Source organism: Nothobranchius furzeri, chromosome 12 (assembly GCF_043380555.1).
Source record: "Nothobranchius furzeri strain GRZ-AD chromosome 12, NfurGRZ-RIMD1, whole genome shotgun sequence".
Classification (NCBI taxonomy): Eukaryota; Metazoa; Chordata; class Actinopteri; order Cyprinodontiformes; family Nothobranchiidae; genus Nothobranchius; species Nothobranchius furzeri.
This window is the reverse complement of record NC_091752.1, coordinates 13,490,405-13,514,737: the sequence shown is the minus strand read 5'-3', so window position 1 is coordinate 13,514,737 and position 24,333 is coordinate 13,490,405. Positions and strand designations below refer to the sequence as shown.

The following is a 24,333-nucleotide window of genomic DNA, read 5'->3' as shown; positions in this document are numbered from 1 at the left end:
CTAACCCTAACCCAACAACAATATAGATCAGTTATGCTTGCACCAAGTCACTCACATGTGTAACAATCAGAGTCTCCTGCAAGTCTCTGAGCAAAGAAGGTCCACCCCCGCAGCTCTTATGTGCAGTGCTTTGAGCATAAGCATGAGCCCTCTGCTCTGTTGTGTAGTAAAAATCCAGCTTAACCAGTGGTGTGTGAGGTAAATAATTCAGAGGCAGCGAGGACATGCACTCGCCTGTCGACGGGACGACGGGAACTTAGCTGATGGCTCTATCTCTGCCTACAAACACACTACACTTAAGGCGTCTTTTACCTGCAACCTGGAAAAAGTCTCTATTTGATATGAATTATATTCTACTGTATAAAGCCTAACAGGTCCTGCAACTGGAACTGAAAGTAAATGACTTCTCTAGACTCTTGTCTGCATAGGAGAACAATGGGCAAATTCCCCAATCCTTAATTTTTGATTCAGCCCCTCATCAAGCAGACTTTCATCGGTTTTACTACAAAGGAACAAGAGAGGAACCTAGAATCAGATGTTGGAAGATGATGGCGTCATGGCTGCTATAGTGCAATTTCAAATATTCAGGTCATGCACAATAAACTAAATAATAATACTGGATGAAACGTTATCAGTAAGTAAAGCTGAGGGACTCATCGTCAGGCTGTGTTTGTTGGATGAGTTAGATTTTTTCTAAGGGCCAAACTCCGCCTTTCAAATTTGAAATCAACCAGTGGCAAAACGTGCAGTTCCCCCCTCATCCACTAGGGGCTGGCTCAAAAAGTCAAAGCCCCATTAGAAGTCACACTTTGGTGAAAGGTGATCAGTCCTAAAAGACAAACTTCATTTCTGCAAACAGAGGCTCTTCAGAAAAAAGAAAGGATTTTCACCTCTCAAACATCACAAGGTGCTTCACAAGAACAATAAAAAAAGGTTAAAAATAAAAATGGGAGAGAAAAAATAAGCAGCAGATGATCTGTCACCTTTGACCTTTAGCCTGCTGCTGCACAACCAGTAGGCTTTGATCACTGGACCTCAGGGACCTGCTGGAGGCGTAGGGACTGAGAAGATCACCAATGTAAGATGGTGCTTGTCCATGTAAGGCCCTATAGACCAGAACTAGGATCTTGAATCGAACCCTGAAGTTGACTGGCAGCCAGTGAAGCTGGAGGAGAAGAGGGGTGATGTGGATGTGTTTGGAGGAAGCCGCCGACGTTTGTTGGGACCAGATTTATTTGTAACTTTCACAGAAACACACTTCTAACTTTTAAAAAGCAAATTGCAGGTTAGTTTTGTGGCTGGTTTTAGGGTAGAGAGGTCATGTGATCCAGTCATTGTGTGTGTTTACTAGTGTTGGATTGTGTTCATGTTGATAAACTAGAGTATGAAGGCTGTACCAACTCCAGCCTGTCTGGACATCGAGTCCACAGGTTTCCAGACAAGAGGAACAACGCCTCTATCGCCGTGCCTGAGGGCGTTTTGTGCAGCTGAAAAGTCGGACTTCTGTAGTCCTCATCAGTCGGTACCAGGTCAGGGAGGTCCACGCTGGGCTCCGGAGATTTGTGGAGGGGTTTAAAAATTTAAATGTGGATTTCTGGAGCTCAGATCACTGCCAGAACCAGGTCAGAACTGACCACCAGAAGAGACGCGCTGCTCAGCGGGCCAGCTGGTTTCCGGGTCGGATCCAGATCAGAACTGCTGCGGACCTCCAGGAGAGGATCATGTGCAGCTTTTAAAAATCCCAGCTGGACTGGCTCACTGGTGTCTGGGTCGGATCCAGCTCACAGAAGCCCGCATGAGCTCCAGAACCGGATGACAGGCGTCTCTAAGCTAAAGTAGGTTAGGTGAACAGATATTAATGAGTATGAGACAGCTGACAGACGCTCATTAGTGTTCCTATTATATTAACTAACAGATACTACTTTAGCTGTCTGGTACATGATAGTAATCTGTACTATATTGTGATGATAGCACATGAGTTTAAGCTAACATGTTTAACTCAAGCTGCCCCCCCCCCCCCCCCCCCCCCCCCCCCCGCTGCTTCTCCTCACATGGCAGCACAATCTCTCTGCTTTGGCTGATGGTTTCTGCCTCTGGTTTGTCTCTGCTCTCTGGGGCGTGCAGCAAACTCAAAACTTTATGGTTCTGGTCCAAAAGAAGTAGAATTATAAACATTTAATGGTTCCTCTGTGTCAGAGCCACTTGGTTTGGCCAAAGAAAAACCCATTTTTCTCACAAAAGTTACTCTAAAAGCCTAAATAATTTATGTAAAAAAAGTTTCAAACGAGTTTCATGATGTTTCTCTAAACATGGGTTTATGGGAGTCTCTAACCTCGACAGAGATGTAATTGAAGAATAAAAGGTTGTAGTCTATCATTGCAGGAGTAATTTATTATTATACTGAAGAGCAGATTCTCCATTCCTCATTTAAACCCAAATGGAGGTCTGAAGCACCAAGACACTCCTCTAACACATCTGCACGTGTTCTCCTCTAAAGTCCTGTCAGAGCTCCATTTAATTATCCATCATTTCTGCGTGATGTTGACTTCCTCACTAGCTTCATCTTAATGGCAGATAGCCCCTGTCAAAAATGCAAATGAATGCTCATATATGAGATATTTTTAGCTCTATCAAACCTTTTCTCTCTGCATGCACAGACACAAAAAACACACTCCACTCCCAAAAGCTCCATACAATAAGAGCTGCTTCCCAAGCTCCAGCTGTCCTCACTAGAGAGGGAGGAGCTGTCGATGCTGACATTAGCCTTATAGAAAGGACAGCTGTGTGTGTGTGTGTGTGTGTGTGTGTGTGTGTGTGTGTGTGTGTGTGTGTGAGAGAGAGAGAGAGAGAGAGAGAGAGAGAGAGAGAGAGAGAGAGAGAGAGAGAGAGAGAGAGAGAGAGAGAGAGAGAGAGAGAGAGAGAAGAGAGAAGATTTTTTTGGTCCTCACTTTCTTAGAAGCTTACCAGATGGTTTTAGAGGTCTGGTTCAATTCAGTTTATTTATAAGGCGCCAAATCAGGACCAGAGTTGTCTCAAGGACCTTCACACAGTAAACATTCCATTACAGGTCAGGTCATTAAGCCAATCAGAGAAAAGTTTCCTATATAAGGAACCCAGCAGGTTGCATTGAGTCACTGACTAGTGTCAGAGTCTTTACAGCAGTCCTCATACTAAGCAAGCATGCAGCGACAGTGGAGAGGAAAACTCCCTTTTAACAGGAAGAAACCTCCAGAGGATCCTGGCTCAGTATAAGCAGCCATCCACCATGACTCACTGGGGATGGAGAAGACAGAACACACACACACACACACACACGCACGCACGCACGCACGCACGCACACACACACACACACACACACACACACACACACACGACTCCTGTGATGGAGTGGAGACCTGTCCAGTGTGTCCAACCTCTAGTCTGCTGACTGAAGATGGACACCAGTTCTCTGAGACCCAGCAGAGGAGAAGCAGTAAAGAAGACCAGTGATTGTGTTTGAAAACCAAAGATGTGATATATCCATCCTGCGGAGAAAACTCAGTTGTATCTGCAATCTCGTTCTTTCGGTCATTACCCAAAGCTCGTGACCATAGGTGAGGGTAGGAACGTAGATCGACTCGCGAACAAGACTCTGAGATACTTTAACCCCTCCATTTGGAGCAAGACCTCATCCCTGACCTGGAGAAGGCATTCTACCCTTTTCCGACTGAAGACACTGGATTTGGATTTAGAGGAGCTGATTGTCATTAGCAGTCAGTGCTGGTCTCTCATTGATTTAAAAAATCCACCTTAAATGTGATTCAGTGATAAAACTCCATCTTCAGATTGTTCAGTGAGCTTAGTGATCAGAGGCAGAATAGATGGAGCAGACTGTGGCACATTGTGACTGAGCCTCATTTTAATATCTTTATTTTCAGGGGGAAGGAATTTGGTCATGATGTTGACTTTATTGTAACCACGCCACAGCTGGGATGGGAGGAGAACCTTCTCACCAACGTCATCAGTCGTCTGAAAAAACAAGTAAGTTGGTAATGATGGTCAGTAGCAGAGAAAACGTACACAACACGTTTTAGCCGTCTCTCACACCCAGGCTTTGACTGTGTGTGGATTGGCAAATGCATTGTTAATGTAGTGAACCTGAATAGTAGGGCTGCAACAAACGATTATTTGGATAATCGATTAATCGGATGGGGTCTCGACACGATTAATCGGATTACATGGGGAAATTTTTAAAAACTGCTAGGGAAATGTTATTTCTCTCCTTCCTTCACTTTATTTAACACAACATTATTAGAAAACAGTTCAATAGCAGAAAAACAACATGCCATCACCTAAATTGTCTTATAAGGTGTATAGACAGAGACCCTAAGCTACATCTATCTGTGACCTAAAATGCTTGGTCCAAGTTAAACAGCTTAAGGGCAATTCTCATCTGTTTTGTTTGATCTCATCTGTAGACATTTATTTTAAATGTAATTAAACATAGGCTGTGAATTAATCAAAATTGATCACTATTTCCAAAAATGACTGAAAAAATACCAAATAAAACAAAAGTAAATGAATGCCATCCTCCTTGCGATGATGCCCTGGGCAACTGCCATAAAGTCACATCAAGAAATGCTGCTGATCATTCCAATGATCCCAAATAGACTCACATTAGGCCACATGAAAGCAACTGAACCCAAAAATATATTAACCAGTATATAACTGCACTCTCACACAACACGCCTGCAGCAACAGTTAGGACTCCTCCCTCCCTTTTAAAAGCATTTTTCTTCTGAGGACATTGTGGTTGTAAAACCACAAGCTAGTAGTCTGGCCCCGGTGTGATCAACCAGTTTCTGCGGGAATGTGACGGCGGAACCAGGGCCAGATTAACACTTTGTTGTACCCTGGGCAACAATATTCAAGGGCTCCATCATCACGACCCAAGGATCACCATAATGTGGTCACATACAGAATATTTTACTGTAATATGCAGTAAATATACTCAATACTTGAATGCCTGACAACACGTAACCCGCCCAGAGTAACCTTTGACCCACCTCGTGTGGACTGACCAATGAGGAGAGGGTCTTAACTTGAGGCCCTCTCTTCATTGGTCAGTCTGCATGAGACTGACTCTCAACTGACGTTCAGTCATAGGCAGCGAAGCGTCTCTGTGCAGCGCAAAAGCCCGGGTGGACAGTTTGTTTAATGTAGGGTGACAGGGACGAAATTTTGATTTCAGAAGTGGTCGGGGACACAGCAGGCTTGTGCGGATTTGGGGTGGGGGTGTTATGTAAAGACCCTTTGACACGTCACATGCCCATCTCAATAATTTTTCCATCCTCAATATATATATATATATATATATATATATATATATATATATATATATATATATCAAAGTTAAAAAATGTACAACTCTATTATCATTAATATTTATTATCATTATTGAAGTGCAGTTTTGGCTGTTGACAATGGATAGGCCATTGTATTTATTGTTTTGGGTCTTTTTTTATTGTTTTTGGTGCAACATTTTCTAACAGGGAGTGAGATTCTTTTTTTTATTTAATTTTTGTTTGTTATTTTTATTCATTTAGAAGTTCTGGTTCTGGACATTTCAATGTTAAATGAAGGTTTATTTGTTGCATTTTAAAGGGTGTACTTGCATTATTATGATATATTAACATTATATTAGTGGTTATTTTGGTCTAGATAATGTTGACAATGATATCGTTTATCATCAACAATTTGTTGGACAAAATATCGTCCAGCAAAATTTGTTACTTTCCCAGGCCTAGTCAAAAGTATAAAAAGTATTTATACATAAACGGTCCCTCCTGAGATCTGGCCATTATTTCATTTGCTGTGTTAGAGGACATGCTGAACTAATGTTTTACACATGATCATCACCCTAACATTTGTCACAATGATCAATTTTATGTCTATCGTATCTTCATTATTTCAACCTCACCTGTGAGCCTCCAGCCTCTGCTCCATCTCCTCCAGGCTCTCGTCCTCCATCTCCTACAGCCTCTCCTGCTGTACCTTCACCGGTCTCTCCTCCTGCATCTCTGTCACTCACCTGAAAAAAAGATGCATGAACTATAAACAGTGGGAGATTTTGGAATGGAACAAACAGAAATATTTACAGGATGGTTCTAGTATGATTCACAATTATTATTAATATAATGTGTAAATTATTCATTACCAATTTGAGTGTATAAAAACATATTAAATATGTTTTTTCCCTTAAAAGTGTTTAAACAGTTGTTGCATTTCAACACACAAAAAATAAATGGAAAAAATAAGATAAATCTAATGAAAAGAGTACATCTTTGACATTAAGCTTAAAAAAATCTGTTGACGATGATGATACTGTTCATTTTTCAGAGCTTTTTAATGTGAACATATACATTGCAATAGATAAGTTTACAATAAAGTTAAATGATAAAAGTTTTGAAGTTACACTTCTACTACTACTACTACTAGTAATAATAATCATGATAATAGTAATAATAATAATAAATAATAATAATTATAATTATACGAATAAATTGTGTCTGAGGAGTCAGTTATGTGGAGGAGATGAGTTTGTAAAAGTTAGTTTTGAGTATGTTTGTGAAGGAGGAGGTGAGTCTGAGCTTAATGCAGGGGTGTCACATGTTCCAACTTACGTTTTGACTTTGAAAGAAGTCTCTTATATCCACTTTCGTTTCTTGACATGCTGCCGCCTGGCTGTGCATAACTACCAAAGACTCACAAATGAACACTTATTCAAATGTTATATAATGGAAGCTGAGCTGAGCTCTGATATTACACAGCGTCTAGTTGACGATGTGACTCAGTACCGGTGTTCCCTAGCGGCTCCAAACTAGCAAAACAACGTGAGCACGTTCTGTTTACAACTTGGAGTGACAGCAGCAACAGCCAATAATACGTTAGCAAGTATCAGCAGAGCCAATAGATTAGCTTTTGGGTGGGTCTAATAGGAAACCGGTTTCCGTTTCGGTCCTAGTGCTCAATCAAATCCATTTAATGGAGCGTAATATTGTTTTTGGACGGAAAAAAGTGAAGGGGACCGAAACTGCCTTTTGAAAAAGTGGGGGGGACATGTCCCACCCGTCCCCCCCCAAAATTACGTCCCAGTAGGGTGACCATATTTCCATTTCCAAACAAGAGGACAGGGGATCTGTGCCTATGACATCACACAATGGCAATGCCACACAAACCATGTTGGGACCCATTTTTTGTAAGAACTAAATTAATATCAGATTCTGCCAATTAAAGGGCTCTAAAACAATTCATATGTAAATATTTTGCATATTTAATGCAAAATCTAATTTTTCTGCTTTAGTGCTGCAACAAGGTTTTATTAATAATAAATTTTTATACCTTTTGTTTTACTACAGCATCGGTAAGCTTCCTGTGCACAGATTATTAAGGATGCTTGTTTCAGCTGTGAGATTAGACGATAGGATCAATGAAAAAATAAGTTGTCACACACTCCATGGAAACTTTCAGAGAATCCACAAATAGTGGCTTTCACATGGTTTTGTTACTTTTTGCAAGTTAAAAAAAGCAGCAGATGAGACAGCATGTCTGATAATTTAGTTTTTCATCTGATAATATTAGAACATGTCAGTAATGTCTGAGGGGCTTTTATAAACACCATATAACTAACACTACTGGAGAGGGCATGAATTACACAGAGGCTTCTGGGGAGCCCAGTTATTGGGGGGGGGGGGGGGGGGGCATTTTGCCTTGGCCCCCAAAATGTCTTGAAACGGCCCTGGGTGTGTGACTGAGTTTTGAAGGTGATCTGAATTGTATCAGATGTATAAATATAACATGTGTATAACTTATTGTTTTTTACTGGTAAAAACGTGTAGTGGAGGTAAATCTACCTACATTTGACTTTTCAACACTTTGTTTTGTTTTCTTGTTTTTATTTAACTATTTTCCTGTCCTGTCTGTCTCTCATCTTCCTGCATCTCCTCTTAATTCTCCAGAAAATCTGTTGCCTGGATTCTTACCTTTTCACCTCATCGGTTACTTTTGAGCAGATCAAAGGGATCTCCTGACCGAAAAGCTCAGAGCGCGTTTTCGATGCTGCGTGAGGTGACATCACCACAGCACAGGTGATGAGCTCCGCAGTAGCGAGCTTCAGGCACAAATAAGACAGAAAATAGAGAACATGTGCGGACATGAACGATCGTGTGCAAACTATAGTTTTTTGGTTGCACCACTTTGAGAATGGACCGTGCGCTGGAAGCAGCTGCCCGGATCGTTGCGCAACAATGCGGAACCGGTTCGCAGCAGCGCAAGTCTGCCGGCTCTCCCTCGCGCTGATCTGCCGGTACCGGCTCTCCCTTGCGCTGATCTGCGGCTCTCCCTCGCGCTGATCTGCGGCTCTCCCTCGCGCTGATCTGACTTGCTCTGCGCGCAACGGCGGGCGGGAAGGGGGGGCGCTTTTGGAAGAGTTGTGCGACACAATGAATCGATGACGCAATTCGTTGCCAACGCTTTTAGTAATCGATTTTCATCGAATTTATCGATTCGTTGTTGCTGCCCTACTGAATAGGCTCTGCCAATTATGTAGAGTAATGGTTTATGCTCTTTTATGAAAGATGAACCATTCTACACTTTAATTTGTGATATTAATTTGTAATAAATTAATAACCAAATTGTATAGTTTTAAGAAGACTCAAAGGTTGTTTTCATTGATAAACTGTCGATAATATCCGTGTGTCTGTGTTTCAGTTCAATGAAGAGACAAGTTTGAAAGTTAAAAGATTTAATTATTCAAATTAAACTAATGATTTTGAAATGACAAGCATAGGAAACAACAATCAACATTGGCAACTTTGTTGAACAATCTTTAACAGTTGATATTGTAAACTTGCTCAAATAGACCTTGTGTTGAATGTGTGAAGATTGAGAGTGATGTGATGTGATTATGGATGCGTGTGTGCAAAATGTAGTGAAAATTGAGAATAAGGTGAGATGAATGCGTGTGTGCATCTGATTTTGCTTCAGGAAGAAACAGGTGTCTGAGTGAAAAGTGATGGTTTGAATAAACTTAGGTTTTGTTGGAAAAGATGCATCAAACGCTATCTACTGTGTTCTGCCTCACCATACGAGAACCCTCGTTCAGATCCGGAACGTCAACGGACGATGTTTCATCCAGGTCACCTCGGCTGGCAGAGAAGACGAAGGTGTCCACCGATCCGGTCCAGAGATGCCCCCTGGTACACGTGATGATGAAGCGTTTGCAGATGCGCTTTCTTAAGTTTAAATTACTCAGAAAATCAAAGACTCTGGACGAGTCTGCATTAGCGTTTGCAACTCAGCTGTCCTGTCTGGCTTGGCAGGAACAGCGTGTGTGTGTGTGTGGGGGGACAGGAGCCACAGGCTCCCTTCCCCGTGTGCGTGTTCAACACGTCCGAACTCTCTCGTTGACAAACTCGAACTGAATCACAAGACTGAAACTTACCAAACCCAGTTCTCTTCTCAAAGCAAACGGGTGTGTCAGAGCAAATGTGTTTTGGAGTTTACTGTGAGAGTTTGTGTGTGTGTGTGTGTTTGAGTGAGTGTTTGAGTGTGTGAAGGTCATTACCAAACATCCTCAAAACATTATTTAATTAAGTATGGATTCATTATAGCTATGATTAACCAAAGCATAATAATCATTCATTTGATTAAAACACATTTATAATGAGCAAAGTGATCAAATGATTATTTACATTTAAAATAAAGAAAAGGAAGTTTAAGACTTTGTTATATTATGACTAGCTTCCATGGGAACACATCTTGTGGCACTGCAGGTGTTCAGATGTTATGGTTTGCAGCAGACTCTTGCAGACTTCATGTCTGTAAAGGTCTCACTCTGTGGGTGAAAGTTCTCAGCGACCCAGCTCTTTGACCCAGCCGGGCAAAGTATAACCTTTTGCACAGAAAACCCATATTTCCTCACGTTACATTAACAATGTCCCGCTGATGCAAAGTTCAGTGTTGTACATATGCTGACTCCTCAAGCCTTGTCACAACAATCCATAACCACAGAAAGCCGCGAAACGCTGAGTAAGTCCTAAATGTGTCTGCTCACAAAGCAGGAGAACAAGAGATGCCTGAGCTTCCAGGTAGCTGCTTCCTACCTGACATTAGGAACAGGAAACAAAAACAAGATGAGGTCTGAAGGGCTTCCTGTTTGAGTTTTACAAAATAAAACACAAATTTCTTCTATGGAAGTTCAGGCATGTACTTGTATGTAATATTAATCTCATCTCACCTCACCAAGCTCTTCTGTAACCCTGGTGTGAAATTAAAGTCTGGTCCTGTACCCGACCGTATAGACCCCAATGTGACCCCAATGTGACCCCAATGTGACAGTCATTGCCAAATGGCTGTGATGTTTTTGGGTCTCTCCCAGCTACAATATACCAGAGTATCTCTGCCAGAAGGACTGCGTGGTAGGAAAAGATCAGTAGTATGAAAGGTATTCACATAACTGCGGTGACATCTGTGAGACGGATTTGTGCTGTGACCCCCCTCAGGCTGCCATCTCATCCATTATTTCTCCAAAGTAGATCCAGAATGTTCTGATTCAGCAGCTTTTCTCTGGGTTCTCTTAATAAATGGGTGGATGTAGCTGGCAGTAGTTTATTTGTACTGTATTTCAGTTATAATTTACTATTTAACCTAAAACTGAAGGTTGTAGAAAGAAAAGGAATATGCTAATGTCGGGGCTCCATCCCGATCCAGCTCCCTGCAGATTCCTCATGAAGCAACGTTAGACAAAAGAGCAACAAGCTACAGCAACATGACACAATTCAGTGTAAATGACTCGTTTCATTCCCACAGGCAGCTGAAGACGCACCTGTTCAGGCTTAGGTGGGACCTTCATCACCACCCTCTCCTCATTCTGCTCTTGTTCTGACTTTCCTGGGATCCACTGATTTTACTCTTTCCTGATCATTTTCTCTCCCTTTCCTTACATTTTTATTTTAGTCATTTTAAACATATTTTTATTCATTAAGAAAAATCTCTTTTATATTGGAAGTTTGATATTTTGTGAAGCGCCTCGTGATTTTATTTTGAGAGGTGTTTTATAAAAGATAGTTTTCTTTCATTTTGTTACTTTTGTAGTTTTAAATGTGTTTCCTTTCAGTCGTCACAGAGACTGCTCCGTAGTTTAACTCCCAAAACTGAAACGCCCGCGTCTGACATCCTCCTAAGTTGGATTTCTCTTTAATACAAATGGACGCTGAATGCATGAGGAGAGACTGCTCTAGCTGTAAATGTGGTGATGGTGGCACACACAGGTGGGGGTTGTACTTACAGCCCAACACTGTGCAGGACGTTTGGCGTTTGCCAGAGAACACATGATTGGCAAAGATGCCACTGGCGTCCTGTGCTCTTCACATATAAAAGCAGGATCACGCTAGGCACATGTGACAGACGTGACTCAGCCTAGAGACACCGTGGAGAACGTTCTGCTGCCTGCAGCATCCTCCAGCATGGCCGCTGTGGCAGTGAGTCAGTAATGGTGTGGAGGGGCGCACAGCCCTCCCCGTGCTCACCTGAGGAAGCCTGACTGCCATCAGGTACCGAGATGAGATCCTCAGACCCCTTGTGAGACCACATGCTGGTGCGGTTGGCCCTGGGTTCCTCCTAATGCAGGACAATGCTAGACCTCATGTGGCTGGAGTGGCAGGTCCTGCAGGATGAAGGCATTGATGCTATGGACTGGCCCGCCTGTTCCCCAGACCTGAATCCACATCTGAGACATCATGTCTCTCTCCATCCACCAACGCCACCTTCCACCCCAGACTGTCCAGAAGGTTATATTTAACCTTTTATTTATCCAGATGAGTGGACTGACAACTAGAGAAGATATGACGGTTCTACCGATGATGGTTTTTTTATGTGAACTGATACCCATGTAACATTCTGCAGGAATCGAGCGATGGCCAGTTGACCAGTGTGTACAGATCACAATGATGAGTAGTGTAAGGGGCACCAGTGACCAAACGGGTTCAATTCAGTTGAATTCAATTCAATTCAAGTTTATTTATATAGCACCAAATCACGACAAGAGTCATCTCAAGGCACTTCACATAATAAACATTCCAATCCAGGTCAATTTATTAAGCCAATCAGAAAAAAGTTTCCTGTATAAGGAACCCAGCAGATCCCATCGAGTCACTGACTAGTGTCAGAGTCTTTACAGCAATCCTCATACTAAGCAAGCATGCAGCGACAGTGGAGACAAAAACTTCCTTTGAACAGGAAGAAACCTCCAGAGGATCCTGGCTCAGTATAAGCAGCCATCCTCCACGACTCACTGGGGATGGAGAAGACAGAGCACACACACACACACACACACACACACACACACACACACACACACACACACACACACACACACACACTCGCATGCACGCACACACGCACACACACACCAAGTAGTGTTTCTATGGTTACATTGTGATTTCATTTTGATCTCTGACCAAATGATAAACTTTATTGTATTTATCCTAGTGGATCTATAATTAAACGGATAAACTAGTAGTAGCACATTCAATGTCAAGGAAAGCAAAAAGTTATTATCAGGAGAGGGAGAATGTTTAAGTGGTTAGCAGCAGTGTGCTAGACGATGGCCCCCTCCATGAGGCCACCACAGCTCAGCAGAACATCATTGTAGCTTCTTCTGGGGAGAAAAACAGAGAGAAAATAAAGTTAACAGCTGAAATAGCAGGAAATAATACAGTTAAAGAGCAGATTGTAGAAGAAAGCAGTAGAGTGTGGAAAGTGGTCAGTGTATCCTCCAGCAGTCTAAGCCTATAGCAGCATAACTACAGAGATAACTCTGGATAACCTAGCCTTTTAGATGGAGGCATGTTGGAGGCAGGGCAAGGGAGAGCCATCTTTACCGACTGTACACTCCACCTCCCTCTACTCCCCCACTTGTCCAGATCTAGGCTAACATCAGATTTTAACCATAGGCCCTAACAAATAAAAATGTTTTAAGCCTATTCTTAAATGTAGACAAAGTGTCTGCCTCATGGACTAAGGCTGGGAGCTGGTTCCACAAGAGAGGAGCCTGATATCTATATATCTATATCTATCTATCTATCTATCTATCTATCTATCTATCTATCTATCTATATATATATATATATATATATATATATATATATATATATATATATATACATATATATATATATATATATATATATATATATATATATATATATATATATATATACATATATATAGCATGCCCTGATGTGGGGCTGGGGGGTGCGTCAACATGGTCGGGACATAGAAGGGGGTGCGCAGCTAAATAAGTTTGGGAACCACTGATCTAACAGATTTAACATGGGGTCTCCAAACCCTGACTGAGGTACACTTCATCATCTCATTCTAGGTGATAACTCGGAGGTTTTAGGGTCCTTCAGGCGCGTAGCCCACTGAACAAATGAGGGTTCAAGTCTGTTGATGCTAACAAGTCAAGTATGGTTGTGTTTGAGGCCTGACCACGGACCCTCTAATAATTAATTATTAGGTTAATATATGACATGAAATGATTATTACATAGTTGTTATATTAATATTAGATGATGCATGGCTCAGCAACAAAACCAGTAAGACATTGTTGGACATTTAGGGTTGTGAGTTAGCACAGATCAGAAGGGGCTCCTCTGATAGTCACTGAGAGGAAACACACAGTCATCAGGTTCTTCCTGTCTGGCTTGGCGGGGCCATCAAAGTCACAGCACAGTTCAGACTGTGCTAATCTACAACTTGGAGGCAGATTTTCATGCCTGTTTTTGATGTGAGTCAGAGAAAATGTGAGAAGAGAGCTGAGCACCACTGACAGCTATCAGACCATCCCTGGATCTGGTTCGCTGCCTTCAACACTCATTGCACTCGTTAAAGGAGAAGCCCGAGCAAAAGTCAAAAGCAGATCACTTTTACAGAAGGCAAGTTCACTCCACTCCTTTTTAAACCGGTGCTTAAAACTAAAGCTTTGGAGAAAAGATGATCATCCAATGAGCTCCTCTGTAGTTCTGCAGGTAAACAGATGATCGCTGACATCACCTGCTGTGTGAGCCATGATTGTGGGAAGCTACTGGGCTCAGCCGCCTCTGGAGATGCTGAGGACAAAAATTGATGACATTCTGTTTTTCTTGGAGGATTTGTGAGTGAGCGGACCGAAGGCTGGAGCAGGATCTCAAGGTTTCATGTTCCTTGAGGAAATGACTACCTGCTGCCTTTTATGCAGAGTTTTAAACAAAGATAAACTTCATTTAAAAATAACTGAGTTACAGTCATTTGGATCAAATCCTAAATAAACCACATGTGTAGTGATTTCTACCCATAAACACAGACTCGTAATCAAACAGGTGGATGGAAAGATAAATAAATGTTCAAAATCAAAAACAAAGTAAACAAAATCTTCCAGGCAGTTGCATTTTCTGTTTGATGCTGAATAAAACCAGAAAAACCACCCTTTGCTATTTTGATCTATTTTAAATGCTACATGGGCTTCTGGCGGCCATGTGTGGGGCCTTGGGAGGTGTTGACGGTGGCCATGGGTTGCTGCACCACCCCTGGGTGGGTCTGGGTAAGGGCTGGTGACTTGGGGTATAGGGGCGGTCGTCCCGGATGGGAATCTGAGCTGGGCCTGGGGGATTGGGACCTGGTTTGCATGCTGCCAGCAGAAGGCATGCAGTGGTGTCTGCCCTGCCTCGGGGGCCTCAGGTAGACTTTAGTTTCTCCTGGACTTCTGTTCCATCACGGGGGAGAAGGAGGTTCGGGAGGGGGAGGACCTCACTTTATCTGGGTGTTTTATGTTTGACATATTCTGGAAGTTGATCAAATGCGGGCATGGGAGTAGATATTCTGGTGCGGTGGGGCTGGGTTGGTGTCCCCGGGCTCCATCAGATTCTGCGATGCTGCTGCTTTGGGCCCTGGCTAGATGGGCTGGGGTCTCTATGCCTCCAGTGGATTTTGGGAACAGGGGTGCCTATTGGGGCCAGTGGGGGAGCTGGCTCCCTGGAGGGCTCAGGCCCCCCAGCCATTCCTCTCCATCCTCAGACATTTTCCACCTCCTGCTCCTTCCCATCACCACACAAACATGCAAACCCTCACACAGCAGAGCAGTCAACATACATCCCAATTAGCAAACTGTAACCCAAGCAGCAAAAGCCACAGGCAAGGACCATGATGAGAAGATTTGGATTTAAAATGACTTTTGTTGTCAGTGGCAGTTAATGAGTTGAATCGCTCTTTGATGTCATGAAACAAGTTGTCACCTCAGATCTTCAGAAACCCAAAGCATGACAACATCAAAGTCAACCAAGTCTGTGTGGTATGTTTAGACTTGAACTTGTGTGCACACACACATACACTCAAACAGAACTTGGATAACTTGAGACAGAGAACAGATGGAGAGGGAGAAACCTGCACCCCCTTTGTTGCGATGATCTCGGGGTGGTGTCGTCATCAAAGTTTGCGGAACCTTTTTGAGGTTTGATTTGGTTCCCGTGGGCCCACTTGTACACAGGATCTTTGTGACTTCTGGTGATCTTGATCTGATGCACAACAGATGAGTTTATCATTGATTAGGTATGGACCCCACCACTCTGGCAAAAGCTTCTTAGCCAGTTTCCCAGTGTTGACCTTAGTGAGACCAGACTGTGGAGCAAAGTTGTAGTACCAGGCCTTATCACCCACGTGAAATTCAGCGTGTGAGGGCTTCTCAAAATAGTAAGCCTTCTGGCCCTCAGCTGATTTCCCCAGATTCATCTGTGCAAAAGAAAATGCTTGTCCATGTAAGGCCCTATAGACCAGAACCAGGATCTTGAAATGAACCCTGAAGTTGACTGGCAGCCAGTGAAGCTGGAGGAGAAGCGGGGTGATGTGGGTGTGTTTGGAGGACTTGGTCAGAAGCCGAGCACAGGCATTCTGAACCACCTGTAGACGGTTCAGGGAGGTTCTGCTTAGACACGTGAAAAGAGAGTTACAGTAGTCTAAGCATGAGGAGATGAAGGTGTGGATAACTGTCTCAAGTTCAGAGCGGGACAGAATGGGACTCAGCTTAGTAATGTTCCTGAGATGGAAGAAGGAAGAGCCAACAAGAGAACTGACATGAGAATCCAGGGTGAGAGCTGGGTCAAAGGTCACACCAAGATTCCTGACAGAAGGTTTGGTGTGGGAAGCAAGCTGACCAAGAGAGTCTCTGACTTTGGGAACCATCGAGTCTGGGGCACAGATGAGGATCTCAGTCTTATCTTCATTCAGCTGTAGAAATCTCCCACCTTCCAGGTTTTGATAGAGTCTAAGCAGGTGTGTAACAGCTGCAGCTTAGACATCTCATGGGGCTTAAAGGAGATGTTCAGTTGGATGTCATCTGCATAAAGATGGTAGGAAATTCCTTTGAAGGAGCTCAGGATGTGCTGAAGAGGAAGCAGATAGAGAAGGAAGAGCAGAGGCCCCAGCACAGAACTTTATGGGACACCATGGATAGGGGAGGTGGTGGAGGACCTAAACTTGGAGACGGCCACAGAGAAGGAAAACTCAGAAAGATAAGAGGAGAACCACTCTAGAGCAGTTCCTGATAGGCCTACCCAGTCTCTCAGCCTCTCCAGTAGCAGGTGATGGTCAACAGTGTCAAAGGCTGCAGTCAGGTCCAGCAGGACCAGAACAGAAAAGTCCCCTGCATCACTGTGAGTCAGAAGGTCATTAGAGACCCTAAGAAGAGCTGTTTCAGTAGAATGAGCTCTACGAAAACCTGACTGTAATCAATCATAGATGTTATGTTCATCAAGAGCAGCTATGAGCTGTTTAGCCACAACCTTTTCCAAGATCTTGGAGATGAACGGAAGTTTAGAGATGGGTCTGAAGCTGCTATGGAGAGAGGGGTCAAGACTCAGGTGGATTACAGCATTCTTAAAGTAAGCATGGACCTGAGCTGAAATCAGAGAAGCATTAATTATAGAGAGCACGCTGGGACCGACGGACTGAAAAGCACTTTTAAATGCATGTGAACATCGAAGTCTGGCTGAAGGTGAACTGGTTCCAATGGTGCTGAAGCACCCAGATGATGTGGTAGGAAACTGACTTCATCTGCATGTAGACGGCTCTGTTGAGCTGGTACCGGTAACTTCTGGAAGTGAAAAGACTGCAGAAGCCGTCTTCTGATCATCAACATAAAGTGACACGTCTCACCATCGAACAGTCCAGAAAGTACCCAATCAGCTGTGAGGTGGTGTTGTTTTCCATTCATTCAGCCATTGTGAACATCCTGTTTAAACTGTCTGCTTCACTCCGACCAACATTTGTTTAATATTTATGTTGCTATAAGCTAACTGAAAGCATGCTGACATGAAAGAGTGCATGTTGCCACCTGCTGGACCAGAGTGGAACAAACTTAATTAGAGAGTTTGATTTTGTAATGTAAACTAGGGCTCCCAATTTTTTACTTTAGATGGACCACGGCTTGGATGTGCATGTAAACGCACTGACTGATGTCATTATTTCTTAACATGGAACTGATGTTTCACTTAAAGCTGTACGGGTGTGTCCAAATTCAAATCAAATCTGCATTTTAAGGCTGATGACATCATAGCAAAGTGACATAGCTGTCCAAATCAAAAGGATACTCCAAATGTGTCATCAAACATGTCCTTGTTTTCTGTGAAGTTCAAGTGAAGGACTCGTGGTTGCTAGGCAACAGGACCTACACTGAGGTAGGGGTAGGAATAAATATGGAGGCTAGACTGTGAAGACTGACAGCTGCTCACTTTCAGATCTTAGCAATGAACAAATGACCTGACCTTTGGGGGCCAGGTAGGACGGCTCCTCACAAGGATGCTGTCCCTGTGTTGGACACATCCTGGGAATCAGCCTCTTCCTCTCCAGCAGACCAACATTAAACCTGTCAGAGAGATCACCTGACATCCTTCACTCAATCAGAGCTTCTGTTTGTATTAATTTCATAGATACAGCCATGAGCCCTAACAGTGTCGCTGGAGTTCTTCCATGACTTAAACCCTCATGGCAGAGCTTCAAACTAACGTTGTTTTATATGGAACTATCAAATAGACCTCTAACCTAACATTAGATGTGATTTTACATGACCAGACTCAGAAAGCCTTTAAGTCTCTGTGTGACACTGGGTGGTCTTTAAATAGTCCAACATAACATGAAATAAACCAAAGATGTGAAGTAAAAAATTTGATGTAAAAATACACAGAAGCAAATCCTTTATATCATCCATCCATCCATCCATCCATCCGGAAATGGTCTGTTTTTCAATCTACAGGTTGTCTCTTCAGTATCGGTCATTTGGAGACATCAGTCTCCAACTGGAGCTCTAATCTACAGAAGAGACTTTTGCTTCAAGGCCCCGCCAGGCTCACTCTTATCTAAGACTGGTTTTTAGTCACAGCACATGTTATGGATTTTATCAGTATGTTTACCAATAACCCATTTCCTGATCGAAGAGAAAAGGAGAGACACATTAAGCAACAAGTCAACCAGTTATAACTGTGGCATTTGCACGAGGCAAAATGCCCCGAACATCTGGTCACAGACTTTATTTAAACAAAAAGATAAGAAAGAAATGGGAGTGAGAGAGAGAGAGATTGTGTGTGTGCGTGTGTGTGTGTGTGTGTGTGTGTGTGTGTGTGTGTGTGTGTGTGAGTGGCTTATGTGGGTGTGTCTGAGTAAGTGAGCGTGCAAAGAGGCATATTACATTCACTTGATTGAGTCAATGATCAAGAAATACCGTAAATCCTCTAATACAGGCCGGTATTCAATTAAAGGCCGGGTCTCCAATTTTGGCCGGTGTCGGAGTCAGCGGAGGTAAATAATGACCGATCTCTTATTGTGGCCGGGTGGAATGTGGTAACAAGCAAGTATGAGCGTCCCAGTGGCAGGGTTATAGTCCCCAAATCAACCAGCAGGAGGCAGTAGAGGTTCACGCAGACCTTTATTAGGCTTTTTCTTCAACGCTTTGTAACGCTACAGACACGATCCTCTATCACGCTCCTACCACACAGAGTCATGGTGTCAGTTAACCATGCTAATTCAACCCGCTCCACAGAACACACATCACCTTCCCTGTGGCTTACATAACACTCACACAACACGCAAATCAGCACATAGGAACTAGCAGAACGATAGGAAACAGATATAACACAATACCCAGAATGCACCTGGCTTACAACCCCAGCCAGGTCATTACACTATCAAGTTCAAAGAGAACGTGCTGATTATGCTGCAGAACACTCTGGAGAGCAGCAGTAGGGGTTGTATGAACTAGTCAACTTCACTATAGTGACGTTTTATGCCTGTCGTCGACTAGTCGCTGTCACGTGATAATGACCGGCAAGAAAAGCCGGTGTCAGCAGGTGACAAGCTCCTGGGCTCGGGGGGTGGGGGTGGGGGTGGGGGGCAACGCGCTGTGCCAGACCGTAGGTACTGACACGCAATCGTTCATGTCGGTTCATTTCCTTTAATGTTTTCTGTCTTTTATTTGCGCCTGATGTGTATCGCTGCTGTGGAGCGGGGCGCATCAACTTGTCCTCCGACGCACAGATCACTGATGCGGCCTCCAAACAGCGAGCGCTCCGCTGTTTTTGCGGTCGGTAGATCTTTTAGAACTGCAGTTCAAAGGTAACTCATGAGGTGAATATATATGAACCCAGGTAGCAGTTTTTCTTTAGGATTGAGAGGAGATGCAGGAAGATGATAAACAGGCAGGACAGAAAAATAGTCAAATAAAAACAAGTTAGTTTTTGTACCTGGTGGTTGCAACAAACAGACACCATAGAAGGTAATCAGAAGTGAGGAACAGAAAATGAAATAATTATTTTAATGTTTAGAGCAGCAGGAACTCCGAGAGGCTGCAGGCTCATCAGTGAGTTTGCGGCCGCTGCGCAAGGGGAGGTGGGAGAGGGCTGAAGCAGAAACTACCGTTGTTAAAAGAAATGTGTTTAACTTTGAAAATGTGGGCGCAATTTTAATTGTCAAAACCTCCAGCGAACCATTAGTTCATTTTGCTCAAATAGAAATAGAGGCCTGCCTCTAATACTGGCCCTCCTTCCAATAAAGGCCTGGAGCTTGATGAGCTTGAGTCAAATACATGCCCGGGCCTGTATTAGAAGATTTATGGTAATAGACATAAAATTTCCATAACATATTTCCCCCGTTTATGGGAGATATACATAACATGCATGAAATTTTATCCACTCTCATAACTTGACACCATTATCTATGAAAGCTTCATTAATCACTACTTAAGGAATAGGGAAAGGGTAAAACCAGGAAAGGTGATCTTCTCGGTAGTCATAAGGACCAATCGGGTACAAATCAAGCAACTCAAAACAAAAATGAAAAGCATCTAACAAGAAAAATAATAATACTCTACAATGAGATATGGAAAGTCCAGAATCAGCACAATGAAGTGAGAACACAGCATGGGGTGCTGCATTCGGTTGTCTATTACGGATTGTAATCTCAATCCTGAGTCATTCCATACAAGTGTAATACAAAAATCAATAAAATAATAAAGAACAAATAAAATAATAAAACAAGATGACATCAAACTGCATTTTACAGAAATACAAGTGAGATAACGGAATCTGTAAAATCAACATAATTATAAACTTAAGAAGAGCTATATCATACATACTGAAGTGAATTTACTGTGATGCACGATTCTACAATTTATGGCAGTTCCTGGAAAGAGATTGGGAAGGGTTCGCAAACCATATCATACACAGAAAACATCAGTTTGGTATATTGAAACATCAGGTGAATTTAGTTTAAAGCTTCAAGTTGCAGACAAGTCTTTCTGTGAAGGAGAAAAATGAAGGTGTAATACTAATTTATGCAGTTCTAACTATGGCAGAGCTGAGGCAAACCAGGCGTTCTTCATCAAAGGGCTTGTCCGTGGGCTGAGAGTCCTGGTTGGAGGATAGGTTTGAAAGTCAGAGTCCTCTTCAGTTGGTCAGGATGGTTTCAGTCTTACGTTGATGAGTATCTTGAAGTCCAGGTCCGGAGCATAATAACGTAGTTCGGAACATGAAGCACAAAGTTCAACCTCTCAATAGGAAGACTTCAGGGTCCTTCCGTGGCGTGTTGAGGCGGTTGTCCAAATGTAAGGGAGCTGATCTTGTCCCCGAAAGGTCCTACAGGTCCTTGACCGTGAAACCAGTCCAGAGATTTGGGTGCAGGTGCTTGAAGTAGTTGACCATTTTCCAGCGTCTCTTCTTCACTGTGTCCTGTTGTAGTTGTGTCCAAGGGGTCTTCAGCCGAGGTGGATGCAGGTTATGTTGTCATGCAGGTGCGCGGTCAGGGAGGAGCCCCAGTCTGTCGTTTCAGTTCCAGTTCTAGTACCCCCTCAAATGCTGCGGTCCCAGTTGTTCCGTCAGGTGCTGAGAGGTGGCCCAAGTGCATGCCATGAACGTGCACCAACATCAGCAATGTGGTGAACCCAGCAAGCTTGAAGCAGATCTTTATCTTATTTTTATCTTAGTCTTATCTTCACCGGTTTGAGACATGAACACCTGTTGTTGCCAACATGCCTGTGAAGCCGGACTTCGTTGCCGCCCTAGTAATGGTTGACATTGATAAGATTGCAATGGGATAGATGAATCCAACATGGCCTCTCGGCAATCTTCACAGCAGTGGGAGTTATGCTTCTCCGTCTGCGTCAGTGCGGAGCACACGCAACGCCATTATCCGTCCTTGCGTAGGGATCCGGCAGGCACACAAGTACGTACAGAGTCGAGCCCACTTTTTTAAACATCTGTCGAACGAAACAGATTACGCAAGCTTGTGATTGGTCAGGACGCCGCTGTTGTTTACAGCGCCGCCATTGCAAAGAGAGCCGAGTTTAACTAGCGGCAGACACGGAGAAGCTTGAAGAATGCCTCGCGAAAAAACTCTAAAAATATGAGCGTTTCATCCTCCCGTGACTGGAGGAGTGAAAAGATGCGCAGCAAGCATTTTATTTGTGGACGGAAATGACAGGAAACGTGGGTTTAGAGGTGGGGAGCGCATGAAGAGGTGGGAGAATGAGAGACAAATATGTCCGTGTTAAAAGTCTCTTATACACACAAAAAACACAATATAAACACACTATCTTGGACTGATACATGACAGGATACCACAGAACAGCGCTACGCCCTCTGTGGTCTTGCCGGGCAATTGCTTTGCAACACTCTCCAGGAGACGGAGAAGTAAAAGAGCAAAACGCTTCCGTCAATCCGTGCGTGTCTGTCCCTTGCGGAGCTGACGGAGAAGCATAAACCAGGCTTTATGAGGAGTACTTCGAAGGGACCTCTGGCTGCCCCATCTGTTTCGCTTTAGCACCTTCATCAGAACCCAATTTCCTGGTTTCACGACCTGTGGCGAAAAAGCACAAGAAAATTCTGGGAGGTCACTGTCGAGTTTGAATTGTTTTCAGCAAAAATCCGTATCATCCATTGTTTAAGGTTATTCCATACAGGCAGTGTAATAATGTGAGGAAATTGTTATCAGCTTCCCCTCCTCTTGAGGCATGAGGCAACTCAGGGCTCACCAGAAACAAAACATAAACAAAAAAGGGTCGGATACTGGCAAGCATTGTGCCAACCCGATGTTAAAGTTGGACCTCACATAACATGTGAAAAATACCCATCCCAAGGAACTTGTAATTACTAGTTCACGTCAGCAAGGGGCAGAGTCGTGCAGCACAGTGTGCATAAAACAACAAAACAAAACTAAACTAAACAAACTAACAAAAAAGCCATAATCCGTGTAAAGAAAATTGAAAATAAACACAATAAGTGTTTTACATCACCTAGGAGTAGCAGGAGAAGTTGTAGTAGAAGAGCTGTTGCAGAAGATTGTAATCTAATGAAATCAAAAAGAATCAACCCATCTGGGAAAAAGGGTGAGCTTGTCAGCATCCCCAAGCTCATATCACAAAATAATAATGCCATAGACTCTATGTGTTTGCTCTTATTCACCAGAAACTTTCACCTATATTCACATCATCAGAGCTAAATTAGGGAATATGACCAAGTGACTATTTAAGTTTATCTCTTTGCTTCTAACACTGAAGTTAACTAACAACGAAACCAGTCCTATTCATAAAAATAATATTTCAACTTCACATAGATTCAGTAAGGTAAGGTTGCTTCAGATTACATCAACAATGTACAATTTCACTCAATAATGCTACCCAAATAATGTGTATAATGTGTCAACAGGAGATAAATTAAAACTCCGTACGTTAAATTGGACAACAGGTTTATCTAAGGAAAATAAAACTCATCTGTCACATAGAGACCGTGAATGTTCAAAAAAACTGATGGTGTTCTTAGAGACACACAACCCTAAAGGTGTTTGAAAAGATGACAATCGTTTCAGGAAGGCAAAAGACGTACTAAACAAAAGAAAAATTCATAATTTATAAAAGTGTACTTTGTCTAAAATGGTTATACTACAAGAAACAAGGAAGTGCTTGAGGAGGGGCCCTAATTAGTTTAAAGGTCAAGCAGAGGAATATGTGTAGTTGTGAACAACTAACGTATTTATACTCAGAAAACAACAAGAAATATAATAAACAAAATAAACAAAATAAAAGACTGACAAACGTAGAAACTACTAGACGCATATTTAATCAGGTCATTCTCAAAATAATATGACCATCAAGAAATATTTTTAGATCATCATGCTACTGGTCACATCTAAAGATCATGTAGGACAAGTGTCATCTTATATTGCTTGTCTAGCAATAATAAAACAAAACAATAGCCAAGGTGCAAGAGCTGCACTCTTTTTGTTCAATACAGAAGGAGATAAGAAGTGGGAGCTGATAGTAGAGGCACAATAAACTGAGAAACTGTTAATTAACCAACTAGGAAGGAGTTCAATATTTATTACGGCTTTCCAGCCGACTGAACCACACCCACCTCCTCCAGCACCACTGCCCCCATCTGTTGGTGTGGTTGGATCAGCTCTCCAGCCAACTCAACCACACCCACTGGGGCCTCCAGCCCCACTATACCCACCTGCTGCACCTGCCGGTGCTGCTGCGATGATGGTACCAGCTCCCCAGCCAGCTCAACAATACCTTCCTGCTGCTCAGCAACATTATCCACCTGCTGCTGCAATGTTTGTGCCAGCTTTACAGCCAGCCCAACTACACTCACCTGTGACCATGGCTGACATCTATCGGATGTCTCGTAGCGTCAAGAGATTCAATCCTCGACCAGGTAATTCTTACCCTGTTGATACGTATCTTAGTGACCTTCGCCACCATTTTCAGAGATCTCCTGG

At 43.0% G+C, this 24,333-nt stretch overlaps 1 protein-coding gene across 4 annotated transcripts in view; it reads left to right on the top strand.

Moving 5' to 3' along the window:
* dntt (deoxynucleotidyltransferase, terminal) overlaps positions 1-24,333 on the top strand; it is a 166,896-nt gene that overhangs the window by 51,143 nt on the left and 91,420 nt on the right. For all 4 annotated transcript variants that reach the window (XR_011515661.1, XM_070542295.1, XM_054738481.2 and 1 more), the window contains one exon: positions 3,919-4,021. Coding sequence is in view for 3 of the 4 variants with exons in the window: in XM_070542295.1 (XP_070398396.1) it covers positions 3,919-4,021 (103 nt within the window). In the remaining variant the exon portion in view is untranslated. The remainder of the gene's footprint in view (positions 1-3,918; positions 4,022-24,333) is intronic.